The sequence below is a fragment of the Ovis aries genome, chromosome 10, assembly GCF_016772045.2.
Source record: "Ovis aries strain OAR_USU_Benz2616 breed Rambouillet chromosome 10, ARS-UI_Ramb_v3.0, whole genome shotgun sequence".
Lineage (NCBI taxonomy): Eukaryota > Metazoa > Chordata > Mammalia > Artiodactyla > Bovidae > Ovis > Ovis aries.
In genome coordinates, this window is record NC_056063.1 from 16,854,676 (window position 1) to 16,873,203 (window position 18,528).

The window sequence follows — 18,528 nt, forward strand, 5'->3', positions numbered from 1 at the left end:
CCATGCCCCACAGGGGCTCGAAGAAGCTCACAAGGTCACCTTGACGAATACCTGTGCGCAGGCTCCAACCCGGACCGAGTTATTTTATAGTTGGGGTCACTGCCTTTCTGACCCCTCCAGCTCCACCCAATTCCGGGCTCAGCCAGCCACAGCCAGCCCCTCTTCCTCACACGACCACCATAGAAACGACCTGCATTTTGAAAACTCCTCCTTTCTGTGCCTGTACTTTTCTGCCATCGCTCAGAAAATCCTCTGCTCCACTCCTAAGCTGTTCGCAGCGGCGTCCAGCCCTGGCGTTTACAGAAGGAGTGCAACCCTGGAGCCTGAAGGCTCTCCTTTCAAACCCAGCTCCGCCTCTGACTGCCTGGGTGACCTCAGACGGGTTTCTTCACTTCCTCTGTGGGCTGAGGGAAACAATTTTTCCGCTCACGGGGTTCCCTGGATGCCTTGAGATCACGAACGCCGACTACGGAGACCAGCGTCTGGCCCACTGGAGGTGCCCAGGTGCTAGGGGCGGGGGTCGTCTGTTAGCCTGATCCTACCGTGAAACACTGCCTCTGGGGGTTGGGAGGGGACTCGAGGTCAAAGAATCCGAATAATTCGCAGAATTGAGAGAGCCTCTCGCCTACCCCGTGATCTCCCCGCGTCCAGCCCCAAGCGAGTGCAGGGGCAGCCCGGCGCCGGCGCGCGGCAGCAGCCGGGGCCCGCGCCCGGGGCGGCGGAGGCAGGCTCGGGGCTGGACTGACGGCTCCGCGGGAAGGCGGAGCAGAGAGCGAGCGGCGGAGGAGGGGAGAGCAGCCGGGAGGAGGGCGCAGGGGCGGGAGGAGACACATGCGCGCTGCCCGCCGCCGCCGCCGCCGCCGCCGCTGCAGTCCTTAGCTTCCCGGGGACAGGAAACCTTCGAGACCGCGCTGCCACGGCCGCCTCCGCCTCTCGGCTCCCGGTTCCGCGCGCCTGCCACACCCTCCGCCCCTCCTCCGGCATCTCTCTGCGGAGCGCCGCGGGGACTTGGCCCCGGGCTGTCGTCTCCCGTTCCGGGGGTGGGGGGGGAAGGTGTGACCTCCCCCCGCAGGAGCGGCGCGGCGGGGCGGGGGGGCCCGGGAGAAGATGGCGACGCCGGGAAGCGAACCCCAACCTTTCGTGCCTGCCCTGTCGGTGGCTACGCTGCACCCCCATCATCATCCCCACCACCACCACCACGGAGGGACCGGAGCTAGCGGCGGGGCCGCGGGAGGCGGCGGCGGCGGCGGCGGGGGCTTCAACCTGCCCTTGAACCGGGGGCTGGAGCGCGCGCTGGAGGAAGCGGCCAACTCCGGGGGCTTGAACCTCAGTGCCAGGAAGCTGAAGGAATTTCCCAGGACCGCGGCCCCCGCCCATGACCTCTCGGACACGGTGCAGGCAGGTGAGAGAGGGCCGAGCGCGGGCGGTGGGTGTGGGTGTCTGGCGGGCTGTCGTGCCTTCCCCGGCGCGGTTGCCAGTCTGCGATCTGGCCTGACCGGGGGGTCCAGCGGCCCGTGCTGTCCCGAGGCAGCGACCCGCGTGGGCGGTCCGGCCCGAGGAGAGCGGGGCTGCTCCGGGCTGCCGAGCCCGCGGGCGCGTGGGTTCCCCCCTGCCGCTGCTGCGCCGGGGAAGTGGCCGCGGGGCTGGGACTTGCGGGCGCGTCGCGTGCGCGCAGTGGAAGTGGGAGGTTTCGGGCGGCTGCGGCCGCTTCCTGGGCCCGGCGCAGGGGCTGGGGACCCGGGCGCCGCGTCTGCGCCTCCGACCCGGGCGAAAGCCCTCTTTGCGCTGAGGCGCCGCCCGTCCGGGTTGGGAAGCCTCTAGACAAAGGTGGCGCGCCCTCCGCCGACCCGAGGGCACCGCCGCGGTTCCGCCGGGCCCCCCTCGGCGACACCACCGAGCGATCAGGCAACTTGTGCCCGCGGCTTCCTCTTCCTGCGTCTGTGTGAGGAGGGAGCGGCGGCTCTGGTCGCGAAATTGAATTGCAGCCGCTTCGCCCGGCTGTCCGCTCGCTGGTTCTTTGCCTCCAGCTCGCCGCCCACGCGATTTGGTCGTGCCACCGAGGCTACCTCTTACTCAGTAATCCGATCTTTGCGGGGGCCCTGGAAGAGACGGCAGGGTATACTTTAAAAAAAAAAAAAAGTAATTAAAGTGCGCCGGTTTCCATCCGTGAGCCCGACAAGTTGTAACTCGCGCCAATGAGCATACAGCGTTTTCAAGTTATGTCATGTGTTGACATATTTCTGAGAGGTCGGCTTTCCCTTTGGTAGTTGGAGTTACTGGAGCAGGATCTATAAACAGGAAGGAGGGTGGTGGAATGAGATTCGGGCCTTGGGATCCTGATAGAACTGCCTGGGTTCCCCACCGTCTGGTTTCAGTTCTTTGGAGGAGGGTTTGTATCTTGCCGCCCAGCATTTCCCAGAGCAGTGGGTACCCCACTTGGGAACCACCGATCAGACCTCCTGACAGTCATTGCGTCATAGGCCGAGTGTCAGACCCCTGGGATCCTGGATGGCTTGACTGTCAAGCTCCAGATACTGCGGGAGGGTGGGGGTGGGGAGAGGGGGCAGACAGTAGCCTTTTGGAGCTAGATTCCAGCGCTCCCCTCTTTAATTCAGTGGACGTTTATTAAGAGTTCTAATGAATATTTAGACAAGAATTCTGAGTTCACTAGAGGCAGAAAGCACTCTTTGGGGTCATTAAACTTTGCAGTTTGGATCTAGGGATAGTCAGGAATGGGCAAAAAGGAGGGAATTTCCAGAGTTGAGTTGTCAACAGCTGGGGAGATTCGTGATCGGACCACTTAGATGCAGTTTCTCAAGTGGAAGTTATTCCAAGAATTGCCTGAATCATTAACTTAGAAAAAAAATCCATTGTTAAGATGGACCTCCCTTTTGCGGCAGATTGTAAGGTGAGCTATGGCAGGATTGGATATGACTGCCAAAAATGTAGCTGGCAGGATATTTATTTCATTGGATATGAAAATGGAGCTGGCAGGACCAATAATAATCTGTGTCTGTATGTTCAGAAGGAGGCACTGAATAGTGTTTCTCTGCTTCTGACCTTTATTTCAAAGTTGGGTGAACTTGGAGTTCACCCTACTGGTGTTTCTTGGAGAAGACCGGTGCTTTTAAAAGCAGAGACGACCTCTTCAGTTCAGACCTAACAGTGTGAAGCATGGTGGTGTTTAAAACACCATTTCCACTGTCCTCCCTTTGCTTGTTTGTGGTGAGCTGTGGTTGTGAGTTCTGCAAGTTTTTAATTTGAAACCTCACTTGCACATGTTTTGTGTGCAGAAAATGCTAACGAGTTAAATCTTGGAGGCTTAACCTTAGTGACAGTGAACTGAAAATGTTAGTTCCTCAGTCGTGTCTGACTCTTTGAGACCCCATGGACTGGGCCTACCAGGCTCCTCTGTCCAAGGAGTTCTCCAGGCAAGAATACTGGAGTGGAAAGCCATTCCCTTTCCCAGGGATCGGACCTGGGTCTCCTGCTTTGCAGACAGTCTTTACCATCTGAGCCATCAGGGTTAACTTCCTACGGACAAAGGCAGTTAATGACTGGAGGAGGAATGTCACTGGAGTTTGTAGGAAGTTAGGAAAACTCTTGACGTCAAGAGTAGTCAATGTGACAGCTCCTTTACATGAAATTTCATGACCCAAATGTGTTAAAGAGTTGCTTGTGCAAAAACATTTTTGCCTCAGGTCAAAGCTGGGTGTAAACCAGTTGTGTTCTGCCCTTTGCTCTGTTTACCCAGAGCACTGTTCCTTATTTGGAAGAGCAAAACTCGAAATAAAGCAAGAGTTAAAATTACCTCCAGTGTGCAGTGCTGACATTTCCTGCATATAAAGAGTTTTAGAAGAGTGGAGTGTCTGAGTAGTAACATATACAATAAAGACAGTGGATTCTCTGGGGTTCATATTTAGTTTGCAGAACATCTCTTAAAATCGAAAGGACACGCGAAGATCCTTAAAGACCTAAGATGTCAAGTGGACTTTTTCATAAATTTTGTAAGACAGGGAGTGACAGAGAAAGCTTTATCTCCCTGTTCAGTTGTCTAATTCAGGCCATTTGGTTTATGCCTTGTAAAAGTAACCCTTCTGGCAGCCACCCTAAGCAGAACTGCCCTCTTGGGCAATGTAGCTTATCTGGCCAGGAGTTGAAAACCCAGATGTAAACATGGAAATATAGAAGCCCAGGGCTGCTCAATAGATGTTTAAGCTCTGTTAATCAAATGCATACATCCCTTTCATAGGAAAAAAAACCCAACACTCTCAGGCCTTCCCCCTTACTTTGAGCCAGTCAGTTTACTCATATTTGAGTGCAAATAGTTTGGTTGTCAGGATCTAGACTTCTGGCTGGTGAGCTGGGGAAAGAAGGGCTGTGTGTTGGCACAGGTGACCCTGGCTGAAATGGAAGAAGAGCCACGATGAGCTCTTGGACTGGGCTCTGCATCACCCTCCTGGGTCCTTGTGAGAAGCCCGTTTAGATCCTCCTGTTCAGATCTCCTGGGGAGAGTTGAGTAATACATGCTCAAGGTCATCGCTCTACTTCAATGCTAAACCAGGGATGGAACCCTGATGATTTCACTCTAGCATGTGTGTTCTTGACCATGGTGCTAGCGGTAAAGAATCTGCCTGCCGGTTTAGGAGACTTACGAGATGTGAGTTTGATCTCTGGAGGAGGAAACAGCAACCCACTCCAGTATTCTTGACTGGGAAATCCCACGGACAGAGGAGCCTGGGGAGGGCTACAGTTGCAGTGAGTTGCATACGACTGAAGCGACTCGGCACACACGCGCACAGGGAAGGGGTGGAGAGGAGTAGGATCCAGGAGGCTACCTGGAGGCTCATTCAACCACCATTGGTTCTGCAAGTTCCCACCGAGCACCGCTCAGTGCCAGGCACTGTTCGAGGCACCAAGGATACAGCAGAGACCAACAGAGACTCCCTTGACCCCTTCTGATGGAGTTTTCATTCTCCTTGTGGGTGAGGGAGGAGATAATTGAAGAAACAGGTTTTGAAGGATGAACTGGGAAGACTTCTAGGAGATGTACGCTATCTTGATTTAGAAATATGCATGCTGCCTTGTATTAAAGGTGACTTTCAGTAGCTTGTAAAATAGCACAAATGGTAGTGATAAATATGAACTGAAGCAGAAAGTCAGGTCTGAGAAAAAAGTACACAAATACGTTCATTGGGAAAGCAGACTTTTTGTTGTTGTTGTTCTAGTGCTGATTTATTAAATAGTGTCATTTGGGGATAAGGAGGTTCCAAAGGGTGTTTGTATGACTGAAATGAAGTGAATTGAAAAGGGGAGTAAGAAAAGAGTCTGTCTGAGGCTGATTGCTGGAGGTCCTGGAAAATGAAAAGGAAAATCTTGGATCCGATGCACAGAAGTTGTTGAAAGCTGGTTGCATTAACGAGAGAGTGGGGTGTGTTATTGCTGATATCTTTTTTGGGGGTGGCTGGAGGCAGGAAAGGCGGTATGGGAAGTGCAGGGCTTGCCCAGGCAGGAGTACAGATGAGAAATTACTCAATGAGGTCCTGTGTGTGCCAGTGCGGGTGCTGGAGGAGGTGCAGAGAGTAAGACACCACAGGAGCACACGAGATGCAAAGTGACCTTTTTTAAAAGTAAAATCCCTGCGTCTTCTTTAAATATATATGTATGCATATATAATTTTTTATTTATGTGTTTATTTGCTTTCGGCTGTGCTGGGTCTTCGCTGCTGCACGGCCTCTTCTCTGGTTGCAGCAAGTGGGGGCTCCCCTCCAGTTGCCGGGCGGGGGCTTCTCGTTGGCGGTGGCCTCTCTCGTGGCAGAGCATAGGCTCGAGGTCATGTGGGCTCCATCGTTTCGGCTCCCGGGCTCTAGAGCGCAGGCTCAACAGTTGTGACCCACTGGCTTAGTTGTTCCAAGGCATGTGGGATCGTCCCAGATCAGGCATCCAACCTGTGTCTCCTTCCTTGGCAGGTGAATTTTTTTTTTTTTTTTAACCACTGAGCCACCAGGGATGCCCCCTTTATTTTGCATCCTGTAATTTCAAAACAAAATACGAAAAATGTGATACACAGCCTTCAATTCCCCCTGTCAAATGTGGAAAGGAACAGGGTTTGAAGTCCTGGTATCCTACCTTAGACAGAAGGACAGAAATAAAACCACTGGACATCAGCAGAGGGGAGCAGGTGGGCCAGGCCGCCGGGGCTGCTGCTGGGGCAGCCACAGGAACCGGGAAGCCGTGGGGACCTCAAGGTGCGACGCGGGTGGCACAAGGAGACATTGTTTGCAAAATTCAGAAAAAAGGTCATTTTAGTTAAGCTGGCTAGGAGAGACTCTGCTAGCTTGAGGTGGGGTTTGGGTGAGGTTTTGTAGGCTGGCTTGGTTGTGGATAGAAGTCTGCATGCACATTCTGTGGTTGGAAAGATGGTGTGAACGTGGGGTGTGCCTGACAGTCCGAGATCTGCTGTGTGTGTACGTGAGACGGGTGTTGAGGCCGGGACCTCTGGTCACGAGCTCTCACCCCGCCGTCACCATGCAATGGGGTGACGTGGCACAGGGCTCTTAGGATCCTATAGGGCACTGCGGATGGCTGGGGCCTGGGATATGTCAGCCTGTGGGGCTAAGGCCCTGGTCTGTCTGCGACACCTCTCTCAAATATCTGCAGAGGCAAAGACTCTTCTCTGAGATTTGTGGCTTCTCTGTTGAAGCCTGAGTCCCCCTGCCCCACTCCCATTCTGTCCCAACTGAATCCTTGGGATATTAGCTTCCTTTAGTTACTGGGATGCACCCAAGACTTGATGAAATCTATCTGGTCTCAAAAACTATTCCGTACTTTTGGCCGTAAAGATTTTTCATTATGAATGTAATGAAACTTGAAGTCACATGTGTTTTCGTAGAACGTGATGTTCTTTTGTAGATACGCTTTGTTTCAAATTATGTTTCTGCTGTTGAACTGATTAGTCACTGTGCCATAACGATCATTTATAGTGGTAGTCACTCTCATTTAAGTGGCTCTGTTCATCACGTGTATTCTGACTATTAATACTTCAAAAACAAGGAGTCACAGCTTTTCCTCCCTTTTATTATTGTTGTTGATCGGTTTCACTGTCACTAAGTTGTATCTGACTTAGTTTAATCACTAAGTTGTGTCTGACTCTTTGCAATCCCATGGACTGTAGCCCGCCAGGCTCCTCTGTCCATGGGATTCTCCAGGCAAGAATACCGGACTGGGTTGCCATTTCCTTCTCCAGGGGATCTTCGAGGACCAGGGGCTGAACCAGTGTCTCCTGCATTGGCAGGCAGATTCTTTACCGCTGAGCCACCAGGGAAGCCCCTGTTTCACTGTGGTTTAATCTTTCAATCATGTCCAACTCTTTGTGACCTAATGGACTGTAGCTGCCCGGCTCCTCTGTCCGTGGGATTTCCCAGGCAAGAACACTGGGACGGGTTGCCATTTAGAGGACTTCCAGTAGTAAAAGCTGTTAGTGCTGCCAGGCCTCCGTGTGCCTGGTGGCTCTGCACCACAGCCACGCGTGCTCTCCCACGTTTGTGTGTGTGGCAGGAACAGTCTCGACAAACACGCCTGCATTCTCATTGCTTGCATCATGGGCTGCTCTTTATTGAAAAGGCAGGAACATGATAATCATGTTTCCAGAATAACAGCATACAACCATAGGCCATAAAACCTCTGGGAGGTTTTGAGCCGTGCCAGTTTATAAAGGTCAGCCCAGGGTTTGACCCTCATCATTGAAAGTATTCCACCGGCTAATTTGTTAGTCACTGCGACATCTTATTTGTTTTTTTGGTGAGTGTCAGTTATTAGGCAAAAATTTGGCATAACCCCATTATTTAAATGTTTTAACTTCAATTGTTGACTAAGAATTTTTTTTTTCAGTTCTGTTGCAACTTAAATTTTTCATACTGTGGTTTAGCAGTTCTGTGGTTTTAAGCATTTAAAGGGTAAGGTACCTTTTGAAATCCATGTTAGTGTTGATTGGTGCAGAGGTTAATTACCTTTGCTCTTGCTGTCCTGCTGATGTGAACAAAGGCTTAGAAGTTGTTACTCAACTTTGTCATTACTTATCAATATTTAAACACAGTTGCTTCCTTCTTTTGCGTGTACTTTTCTATTTTTCCCCCTTTTTCATATCTACCTATCTATATCTATCGACCTGTATCCATAGATATAACTATTTACCTATACCTATATCGGAGAAGGCAATGGCACCCCACTCCAGTACTTTTGCCTGGAAAATCCCATGGATGGAGGAGCCTGGGGGGCTGCAGTCCATGGGGTCACTAAGACTCGGAGGCAACTAAGTGACTTCACTTTCACTTTTCACTTTCATGCACTGGAGAAGGAAATGGCAACCCACTCCAGTGTTCTTGCCTGGAGAGTCCCAGGGATGGAGGAGCCTGGTGGGCTGCCGTCTATAGCATCACACAGAGTCGGACATGACTGAAGCGACTTAGCAGCAGCAGCAGCATAAGTGTATTTATATACCTGTATTAATCAGTATATATCTCTATACTTGGACGTCCCTGGTGCTCAAACGGTAAAGAATCTTTCTACGGTGTGGGAGACTTGGGTTCGATCCCTGGGTTGAGAAGATCCCCTGGAGAAAAGAATGGCAGCCCACTCCAGTATTCTTGACTGGGAAATCCCATGGACAGAGGAGCCTAGTGGGCTACAGTCCGTGGGGTTGCAAACAGTGGGACATGGCTGAGCAACTAACACACAGACATACACACAGATCTGTATACTTATATCTATATACATTTATATGTGTGTGATTTGCTTAGCCAAAAAAGAAAGCCCAACTATATTTACATATCCGATGCCTTTATTTATGTACAGTTTATAAGTGGTGTGGAGGCATTTACTATTGCTACAAATTTCTTGTTGTATGAAAGTTTTGTGGCACCAAATTTTTCATTTGCTATATAAATTTCTTTGGCTAGAGATAATAGGTATAAACACTTTTTATATTTATGCTGGGCAGCATTTATTCTCTCTTAATATCTTCCCAAAGTCATCTCCTCCTGGTGCTGTGTTGAGTCCGCTTTTCCAGAGACTTGGCGATTTAAGTGGCAGAAATGCTATGAACTCTGCTTAAGGTGCTTATGGGGTCATCGGTGGGGTCACATGACTTGAACTTTTGTCTGTGCCTCACAGAATTCTGTTTGTGATGCTACTTGCTGGATTTGGCTTAGCTTTTTGGAAAATTAGACTTCTGCCTTAGAAAGGCATTGGGGAAAACTGGCCTGGGCTTAGGTCTGGTACTGCTACCATGATCACGATTTGTGAGCTCTTTCAGTGATGATGTCACTTGTTGGAATTCAGGTGATTTGGAGTTAACTGTGATGTTTATTTCAAATATAAAATTATGTGTGTGCTCAGTCGTGTCTGACTTTGCGGCCCCATGACTGTAGCCCGCCAGGCTCCTCTGTCCATGGGAGGATTTTCCAGGCATGAATACGGGAGTGAGTTGCCATGTCCTTCTCCAGGGGATCTTCCCGACCTAGGGATTGAACCCGTGTCTCTTGCACCCTGGCAGATTCTTTACCAATAGCACCCCCCAGGAAGTCCCTATCATAAAAGGCTTAAGGATGTAAGACCCGAAACCCAACTATATTTACATAGCCGATGTATAATTTATAGGAAGTCAAGAGGCTTCTGTTTTATTGCTACTATTTTTTGTGTGTGGCATGGAAGGTTTTTTGCAGCAGAATTGTCAGTTGCTATGATAGTTTAGAGAAGTTTTTGTATGTATGTGGTGTGAATTGTTTAACCAAAAAAAGAAAAAAGGCAAGAAAGAAAAGAAAGAAAAAAAAGAAAAGAATGGTCAGGATTCCATGTAAGCCTTAGGCCTGCCAATAGAGACGCAGGCCTGAAGCGCGTCTGTGTTCTCTTCATCTTAATTTCAGAGTTCAGTAATATTGCTTCCATATACTGTAGTAAGAAGTCGTACATTTGGAAACCATCTGTTCCCACAAAGTAATTCAAAAATCGACTGAGATTGTTTACATGGATAGAAAGTCGAAGAACTGTGAGAATTTGGCTTCTCTTGCTTTTACTGCAAGCAAGTAGAAGTGAGATGCCTTTCTGAAAGTCAGATTTCTGGGTGGGCTCCTACTTTTTCCTATCTGGGTCCTCCACTAGCCATAAAGGAGGGATACTGGGACAAAAAAAAAAAAAAAAATTGGAGGCAAGCAGTGTTTGGTTTGCATCATAGAAATGTTTTAATTTGGGGTTGCTGAGAAATTATTGCTCCTGTGTTCATAGGAGATTGATACTGAGCCAGGTTAATTTATGGTACCTGGAACCCTTCCAGAATGTTCCAGGGTCAGGATTTATGATTTTGGAAATCTTCTTTGATATTTGCTTTCTTCCTTCTGCTGTGCTACCTCAGTCTCTTTGCTGGTGGGGCCCTAAGACCATGTGATTCGAAACACAGTCCGTATCTCTCTGACCTAGTGAGCCTTGAGGTTCCCCTTCACTGTTCTCCCCAGAGGGGCAGAGGAAAGCCCCATCTTGGTTTTCTTAATCCTCTGGCTTCTCCTGTGGTCTTGCTTTTGACAGCTAACCTCTGCAGCTCTGGCCATGGAGTTTTGCCATCCAAGGTATTCCTCTGATGTTCCTTTTTTTTTTAAAAAAAAAATTCTATGTATTTATTTTATTGGAGTCTAACTGCTTTACAGTGTTGTGCTGGTGTCTGCGGTACCACAGTGTGGACCAGTTCTGTGGATGCTTATGTCCCCTGCCCCTTGAGCCTCCCTCCCACCGCCATCCCACCCCTCTATGTCCTCATTCTCTCTGCAGGCAGCCACGATGTGTTCAAAGATAGCATCTCCCCTTGCAGACTGCCTGACTTGGCCTTCCTTCCCATTGCCCCATTTCCCTTTTCCAGGTCATTTCCCTCGCCTCCCCGCTCCCCCTCCCCACCTTCTGCCCTGGAAAAGCCTGAAAGTGAAGTTGCTCAGTTGTGTCTGACTCTTTGCGACCCCACGGACTGTAGCTTACCAGGCTTCTCCATCCATGGGATTTTCCAGGCAAGAGTACTGGAGTGGGTTGCCATTGCCTTCTCCAGGGGATCTTCCCAACCTAGGGATCGAACCCAGGTCTGCCTCACTGCAGGCAGACACTTTACTACCTGAGCCACCAGGGAAGCCCTTCTACCCTGGATGAGTCTACTCAACCCCACTCCCATTCAGGCTAGTCCCCAGCCTCCTCAAGATAGGGGGCTCCCTGGCAGCCCTTTCATGCAAATCTGAGCACAGAATCGGGCGCAGCTTTAAGACACGTTGGCATTATTTCCTTATGGTGCTTTTTTGTTAATCATTGCCTTCCTCTCTGGTGCTTTCCCCATGCTTAAACTTTCCTCCTTGGCTGGCCTGTGAGGTCTGGCCCGGCAGGGATTTTCCCTTAGTTTTGTGTGCGCCCTCCATACGAGGGACAGAAAGTGCTAGATTAACATCAGTGCGCTGCTCCTCTCCTCTTTCCTACTCGCAGCCGTCTCTCAGTCCCTGCACTTTCAGTCCGTCATCTTGGATCTGCCAGGACGCACGGTTTGCTGATCTGATGCCGTTTTTTTGGTCCTCACCTTCTTTTTTGTTTTCACACCGCATCTTCTTGCTTCTCAGCCTTCGCCCCACTCTGCTGGTTGGCTCAGGCTGCAGTAACAGAGTACCGCAGACTGGGTGTCTTAACAGAGGTTTATTTCCTCACCGTTCTAGAGGCTGAGAGTCGAAAGTCACGGTGTCGGCGGGGCTGGTTTCTCCCGAGGCATCTCTCCTTGGCTTGTTGGTGGCCAGCCTGCCCCTGTGTTCCTGTGGCCTTTCCTCTGTCCTTGAGTGTCCCTGCTGTCTCCTTGTGGGCCCATATTTCCTCTTCTTATGAAGACACCAGTCACACTGAATTAGTGCCCGCCCATAACCCACTCGTATAGCGTTATGAGTGGTTATGCAACTTGAGAGGCCTCATCTCCAAATAGATCATGTTTCGAGGGACTGGGGCTTCGATGCACGAATCTGGGGGAACACGATTCAGCCCAGCACACACTCCTCCTGGCCTGGATAAAGTGACTGTGCTGTGTGAGCCTGCCCTCCCAGGAGGCCTGGGCCATGCCTGTCTTATTCCCCACAGTAAATGTTTCTGAGTACCTGATGTACTGTAAAAGGAAGGGGCCACGTACACACTTAAAAATGGGTGACTCTGAATAAAGTCTGGGTCCCCCTTCTCCCCACCACCTCGCTCAAATTTAGAATCTTTTTGGTGGTTGGTGGGTCCCTAGAGTTATTCTTTTTCAACAGGTAAGATTACTTTCTTCAGTGTTTGCCAAGTGTTTGATAAGCCAGATTACATCCAGAGGTCGAGTTGTCATGCTTTCTGAGAGGGACAGGTGGGAGCTTTGTTGTATCAAATGTTGCTTGAAGTTAACAATTGAAGTGAAAGTAAACAGGTTTTGAGCACCTAGCAAAGGCAGCAGCTGTGAATGATTACAAAAAAATAGAGATATAGTTGTCCGTATAGATTTTGCAGAATTGGATAAGGACTAAAGTATCATTTGAAAGCACTGCTGCTGTTTTGTTGCTGATATGTCTGATTCTTTTGCGACCCAGTGGACTGCAGCCCACCAGGCTCCTCTGTCCATGGGACTTTCCAGGCAAGAATACTGGAGTGGCTTGGCATTTCTTTCTCCAGCGGATCTTCCTGGCTCAGGGATCCAACTCGAGTCTCCTGAATTGCAGGTGGATTCTTTACCACTGAGCCATCTGGGAAGCCCCGAAAGTAATGTATTCTCAGTAACTTAAGTGTCATTTTCAGAAAAAGCCTTTTAGTCCTTAGCCTAAGGGACTGTCTTCCCCATTGTGTAGCTTAGAGGTTAAAAATCAGCTCTCTTGAGCCTCAAAGACCAGGGTCCAAATCTTGGTATTGTCGATTATTAACTGTGTCACTCAGATAACTTAAACTAGGAGTATCAGTTTCCTGTGAACTGATGTCTTACCTATAAAATGGGAACAATGGATACTGAATCCTGTTGTGAAGACAATGGTTATAACAACGATAGCAACACCATCAAGTGCTTTCCTGTGTCATGCATTGCTCCATGTCCTTTATATGTAAACAGATATATTAAATATATGTAATATATACATTTCCTCGCTTAATTCTTGCTGAGTGTTCTGTTTTAACTGTAGTAGGAGTTCAGTGTCTCCTTACCTTCCCAGTTGTCAGCTGGGTTCCACCCAACTTCCGATATCCGGTTGAAATCCAGCTGCCTCTGAAATGCCTTTCTTGACCACTGTAGCCTGAAGAGGGAGTTTCTAGATAACTAGAAATCACCCCTTCACATCTCTCCCTCATTTAATAGCTGAGGACACTGAGGCTCAGAGAGCTTAAGCCACTTGCCCAAGGTCATACAGCAGGGTGGTGGGCACCTCCCAGCCAGGAAACTCCCTCCCTCCTTAGATTTCTCAGGTCAGCCCCACCCAGACCATCCAGGAAGAAGGACGCTAAAAGAAAAAAAAAAATACTGTGAAACCTTTAATAACATGTGGTCCAAAGCTGGGGAGAGTAAGATAGGAAACGAAGCGCGGTTACAGACTAAACGTGTTAGTTCAGGATTTTACAGCATGTGGTTTGGAGGACATGCTTGGGCTCCATGTAAATTGGATCCCAAAGTACTGACAGACGCATGGGGCAGTCCCACCCAGACTCAGGCCTGGAGGTCCACAGCCGCCTGTCAGAGCACGACTTTTCTCAGCACTTGGAATCCATTTTCCTGTGGAAATAAAGTAGCAAGTGGTGGTTTGGTTCCCTCGCCAACCCTCCCTTTAACCCTGGCAGAGCTGGGCCTTTGTGTTCACGGTGTTTCTTTGGAAAAATGCAGACTCCCTTCTGACACGGAATTCTGTATCAGGATGTGAAACTCTTGCCTCTTGGCGATCGCTCTGAAATTGCGATTTCAGAGCAATGGCGATTGCTCTCTTCCCTGAGGCTGTTCTGACCCAATGTCAGAAAGCCCACCTCCCTCCCAGGCCCCTTGGTCAGTGGCCCAGCAGACCGGGTGTCCCTTCCACGCAGTGCGGGGAGCCAGCTGTTGTGCTGGCTCAGTCCTGTGCGTGCGTACTCAGTCCTGTCCCCGGTTCTCTTTGTGACCCCGTGAATTGTAGCCCCCCAGGCTCCTCTGTCCGTGGAATTTCCCAGGCAAGAATACTGGAGCGGGTTGCCATTTCCTTCTCCAGGATATCTTCCTGACTCAGGGATCGAACCCACATCTCATATGTCTCCTGCGCAGGTAGATGGATTCTTTACCCCTGAGCAACCCGGGAACCTCAGGTGGGCATAAGTCAGGGGTCAGCTCTGGGGCTCAGTGAGGCATCCAGACCTGAGATGAGTTGGTCTGGGAAATGCCCCGTGCAGGAGACGGGCAGGGATGGAAACGCTCCTCTGCCTAGTTGGTGCATTTTTTACATATTATTCCCCCAAATTATTAATTTTAGAATTTGTAGCAAATTACTGAGTCTTGCTGAACTTCAGGTGGGCAATTTGTTTTAATGTTTATTTATCTGGGTGCGTAGGGTCTTAGTTGTGCCATGCAGGATTTTTAGTTGTGGCGTGTGGGGTCTAGTTCCCCGACTAGGAATCGAGCCCGGGCCCCTGGCACTGGGAGTGTGGAGTCTTAGCCACTGGACCACCAGGCAAGTCCCCAGGTGTGTGATTTGTTGATGGTGAGAATACTCTTTTCCAGATGCTCCACATCACTCATTATCAGAGAAATGCAAATCAAAACCACAATGAGGTACCATCTCATGCCGGTCAGAATGGCTGCTATCAAAGCCTATAAACAATAATTGCTGGAGAGGGTGTGGAGAAAAGGGAACCCTCTTACACTGTTGGTGGGAATGCAAACTAGTACAGCCACTATGGAGAGCAGTGTAGAGATTCCTTAAAAAACTGGAAATAGAACTGCCATACGACCCAGCAGTCCCACTGCTGGGCATACACACCGAGGAAACCAGAATTGAAAGAGACACGTGTACCCCAGTGTTCATCGCAGTACTGTTTACAGTAGGACATGGTAGCAACCTAGATGTCCATGAGCAGATGAATGGATGAGAAAGCTGGGGTACATATACACAGTGGAGTATTACTCAGCCATTAAAGAGAATACATTTGAATCAGTTCTAATGAGGTGGATGAAACTGGAGCCTATTATGCAGAGTGAAGTAGGCCAGAAAGAAAAACACCAATATGGTATACTAATGCATATATATGGAGTTTAGAAAGATGGTAATGATGACCCTATATGCGAGGCAGCAAAAGAGACACAGATGTATAGAACAGACTTTTGGACTCTGTGGGAGAGGGAGACGGTGGGATGATTTGAGAGAACAGCATTGAAACATGTACATTCAGTTCAGTTCAGTTCAGTCGCTCAGTCGTGTCTGACTCTTTGCGACCCCACGAATCGCAGCACGCTAGGCCTCCCTGTCCATCACCAACTCCCGGAGTTCACTCAGACTCACGTCCATCCAGTCAGTGATGCCATCCAGCCATCTCATCCTCTGTCGTCCCCTTCTCCTCCTGCCCCCAATCCCTCCCAGCATCAGAGTCTTTTCCAATGAGTCAACTCTTCACATGAGGTGGCCAAAGTACTGGAGTTTCAGCTTTAGCATCATTCCCTCCAAAGAAATCCCAGGGCTGATCTCCTTCGGAATGGACTGGTTGGATCTCCTTGCAGTCCAGGGGACTCTCAAGAGTCTTCTCCAACACCACAGTTCAAAAGCATCAATTCTTTGGTGCTCAGCTTTCTTCACAGTCCAATTCTCGCATCCATACATGACCACTGGAAAACCATAGCCTTGACTAGACGGACCTTTGTTGGCAAAGTAATGTCTCTGATTTTCAATATGCTATCTAGGTTGGTCATAACTTTTCTTCCAAGGAGTAAGCATCTTTTAATTTCATGGCTGCAGTCACCATCTGCAGTGATTTTGGAGCCCCCCAAAATAAAGTCTGACACCGTTTCCACCGTTTCCCCATCTATTTGCCATGAAGTGATGGGACCGGATGCCATGATCTTAGTTTTCTGAATGTTGAGCTTTAAGCCAACTTTTTCACTCTCCTCTTTCACTTTCATCAAGAGGCTTTTGAGTTCCTCTTCACTTTCTGCCATAAGGGTGGTGTCATCTGCATATCTGAGGTTATTGATATTTCTCCCAGCAATCTTGATTCCAGCCCAGCGTTTCTGATGATGTACTCTGCATAGAAGTTAAACAAGCAGGGTGACAATATACAGCCTTGACGTACTCCTTTTCCTATTAGGAACCAGTCTGTTGTTCCATGTCCAGTTCTAACTGTTGCTTCCTGACCTGCATATAGGTTTCTCAAGAGGCAGGTCAGGTGCTCTGGTATCCCCATCTACCATATGTGAAATAGATCACCAGTCCAAGTTCGATGCATGAAACAGGCACTCAAAGCCAGGGCACTGGGACAACCCAGGGGGATGGGATGGGAGGGGGTGAGACGGGGGTTCAGGATGGGGGACACATGTACACCCATGGCTGATTCATGTCAATGTATGGCAGAAACCACCACAGTATTGTAAAGTAATTAGCCTCCAATTAAAATAAATTAATTAATTTAAAAAAATACTCTTTTCCCCTCAGGACTGTTGCGGGGAGGTGAGATACAGTCCCCAGAGCAGAATTTGGGCTTGGCTTAAGTGAGTGATCAGTAGATGTCACTTGCTTGTCTAGATTCCCAAGGGTTGGCGTGTCGTAGTTTGTCTTCAGTAAGATAAATAACTGGGTGTCATCGGCCTGTCGTTGGCATAGTGGCTAAGGGCACACGTGGCTGGCTTTCAGTCCTGGTTTCACAAGAGCATGGCTAGTGCTTAACTTCCCTGAGCCTCAGTTTCCTTGTCTTGCAATGAGGGATCATGATCCTAGGATTATTGTGCAGAGGAAATGAATGAAAATATGTGTAAAGTGCTCAGATCAATGCTTGGCACTGACATTTGCCATTATTATGATCACAGTCCGTTATCTTTAGAAAAGAGATTCAGTCTTCTAAGGCACAGAAAGACTAAATTCCTAGAAATATTGTGACACTAATGAAAAGATTGTGATATCCAGAAAGCTTCAGGATACCTGGTTGCACTGTGTATAAGCATTATTTATATTCTTTTGACAGTCTTTGGAAGATGGTAGAGTAGGTACTGGCTCAGATGGTGAAGAATCTGCCTGCAGTGCAGGAGACCTGGGTTCAATTCTTGGGTTGGGAAGATTCCCTGGGGAAGGGAATGGCTACTTGCTCCAGCATCCCTGCCTGGGAAATCCCCTGGACAGAGGAGCCTGGCAGACTACAGTCCATGGGGTGGCAAAGAGTCAGACATGACTGAGCAACTTAGCACACAGAGAGTAGGTATTATTTATTCTTCCAGGGCTAAATATTCAGATCTTAGGTGTAAGGAAACCCGGATTAGATGGTGAAATGGTTTTCCTTGGGTTGTGTTACTAGTTAAGTCGTTGAGCCAAGACTATATCTTCTGAGTTTTTATGTGTTTTCCATTCATTTCTCAAACACTTCTCCAAGGAATGAGAACATGTCTGTGAGGATGCAGAGATTAAAGAATGAATATGTAGATTTCAACATGTGATTGCTTTTCTTGCTTTCCTGGTGTCCAGCATCTGGTTTGAACTTTAATCAGAAGGCATTACACCCAAGGCCTGCTGATAGGTTCAGCATCACCCCGAAGTTACTGATACGGGAACCACAAGGGGAGATGGTCTGGGTCCAGGGTCCTTCAGGCTATTTCCTCTTTTAGTCCTGCCAATGGCCCCTTGCAAGGCAGGTAGTGTCCTTGCAGCCAGAAGGAGACATCAGCTATGCAAGGATGAGTACCTTTGCAGAGCTGGTAGAGCCAGAGCTGAAGCTGGAATCAGAACTCGGGCTGAAGAAGTGCCGGAGGCTCTTGCCATTAATAGGAGCGGAATCTGCCACCCCTAAAATAGGCCACTTTGGCATATTGATTATTTTGAACTTTGCTGTTGTTGTTTAGTTGCTAAGTCGTGTGCGACTCTTTGCGACCCCATGGACTGGTAGCCCACCAGGCTCCTAGGTCCATGGGATTCTCCAGGCTAGAATACTGGAGTGGGTTGCCATTCCCTTCTCCAAGGGATCTTCCTGATTCAGAGCTTGCACCCAGGTCTCCCACGTTGCAGCCAGATTCTTTACTTTCTGAGCCACCGTTTGCTCAAATTCATGTGCATGGAGTCAGTGGCACTATCTAACCATCTCGTCCTCTCCTGTCCACGTATCCTTTTGCCTTCTGTCTTTCCCAGCATCAGGATCTTTCCAATGAATTGGCTCTTCGCATCAGGTGGTCAAAGTATTAGAGCCTCAGCTTCAGCATCAGTTCTTCCCAGGAATATTCAGAGTTGATTTCCTTTAGGATTGACTGGTTTGATCTCCTTACAGTCCAAGGAACTCTCAAGAGTCTTCTCCAGCCCCACAGTTTTGAAC

The 18,528-nt window shown here is 49.0% G+C and overlaps 1 protein-coding gene across 4 annotated transcripts in view; it reads left to right on the plus strand.

Annotated features, from left to right (window-relative positions):
• Positions 1 to 868: 868 nt before the first annotated feature.
• The window catches only part of LRCH1 (leucine rich repeats and calponin homology domain containing 1), a 220,934-nt gene continuing 203,274 nt past the window's right edge, over positions 869 to 18,528 (plus strand). For all 4 annotated transcript variants that reach the window (XM_027973552.2, XM_027973554.2, XM_027973551.3 and 1 more), the window contains exon 1: positions 869 to 1,402. In XM_027973552.2, coding sequence (XP_027829353.1) covers positions 1,108 to 1,402 — 295 coding nt within the window. In that variant the 5' untranslated portion in view covers positions 869 to 1,107. The remainder of the gene's footprint in view (positions 1,403 to 18,528) is intronic.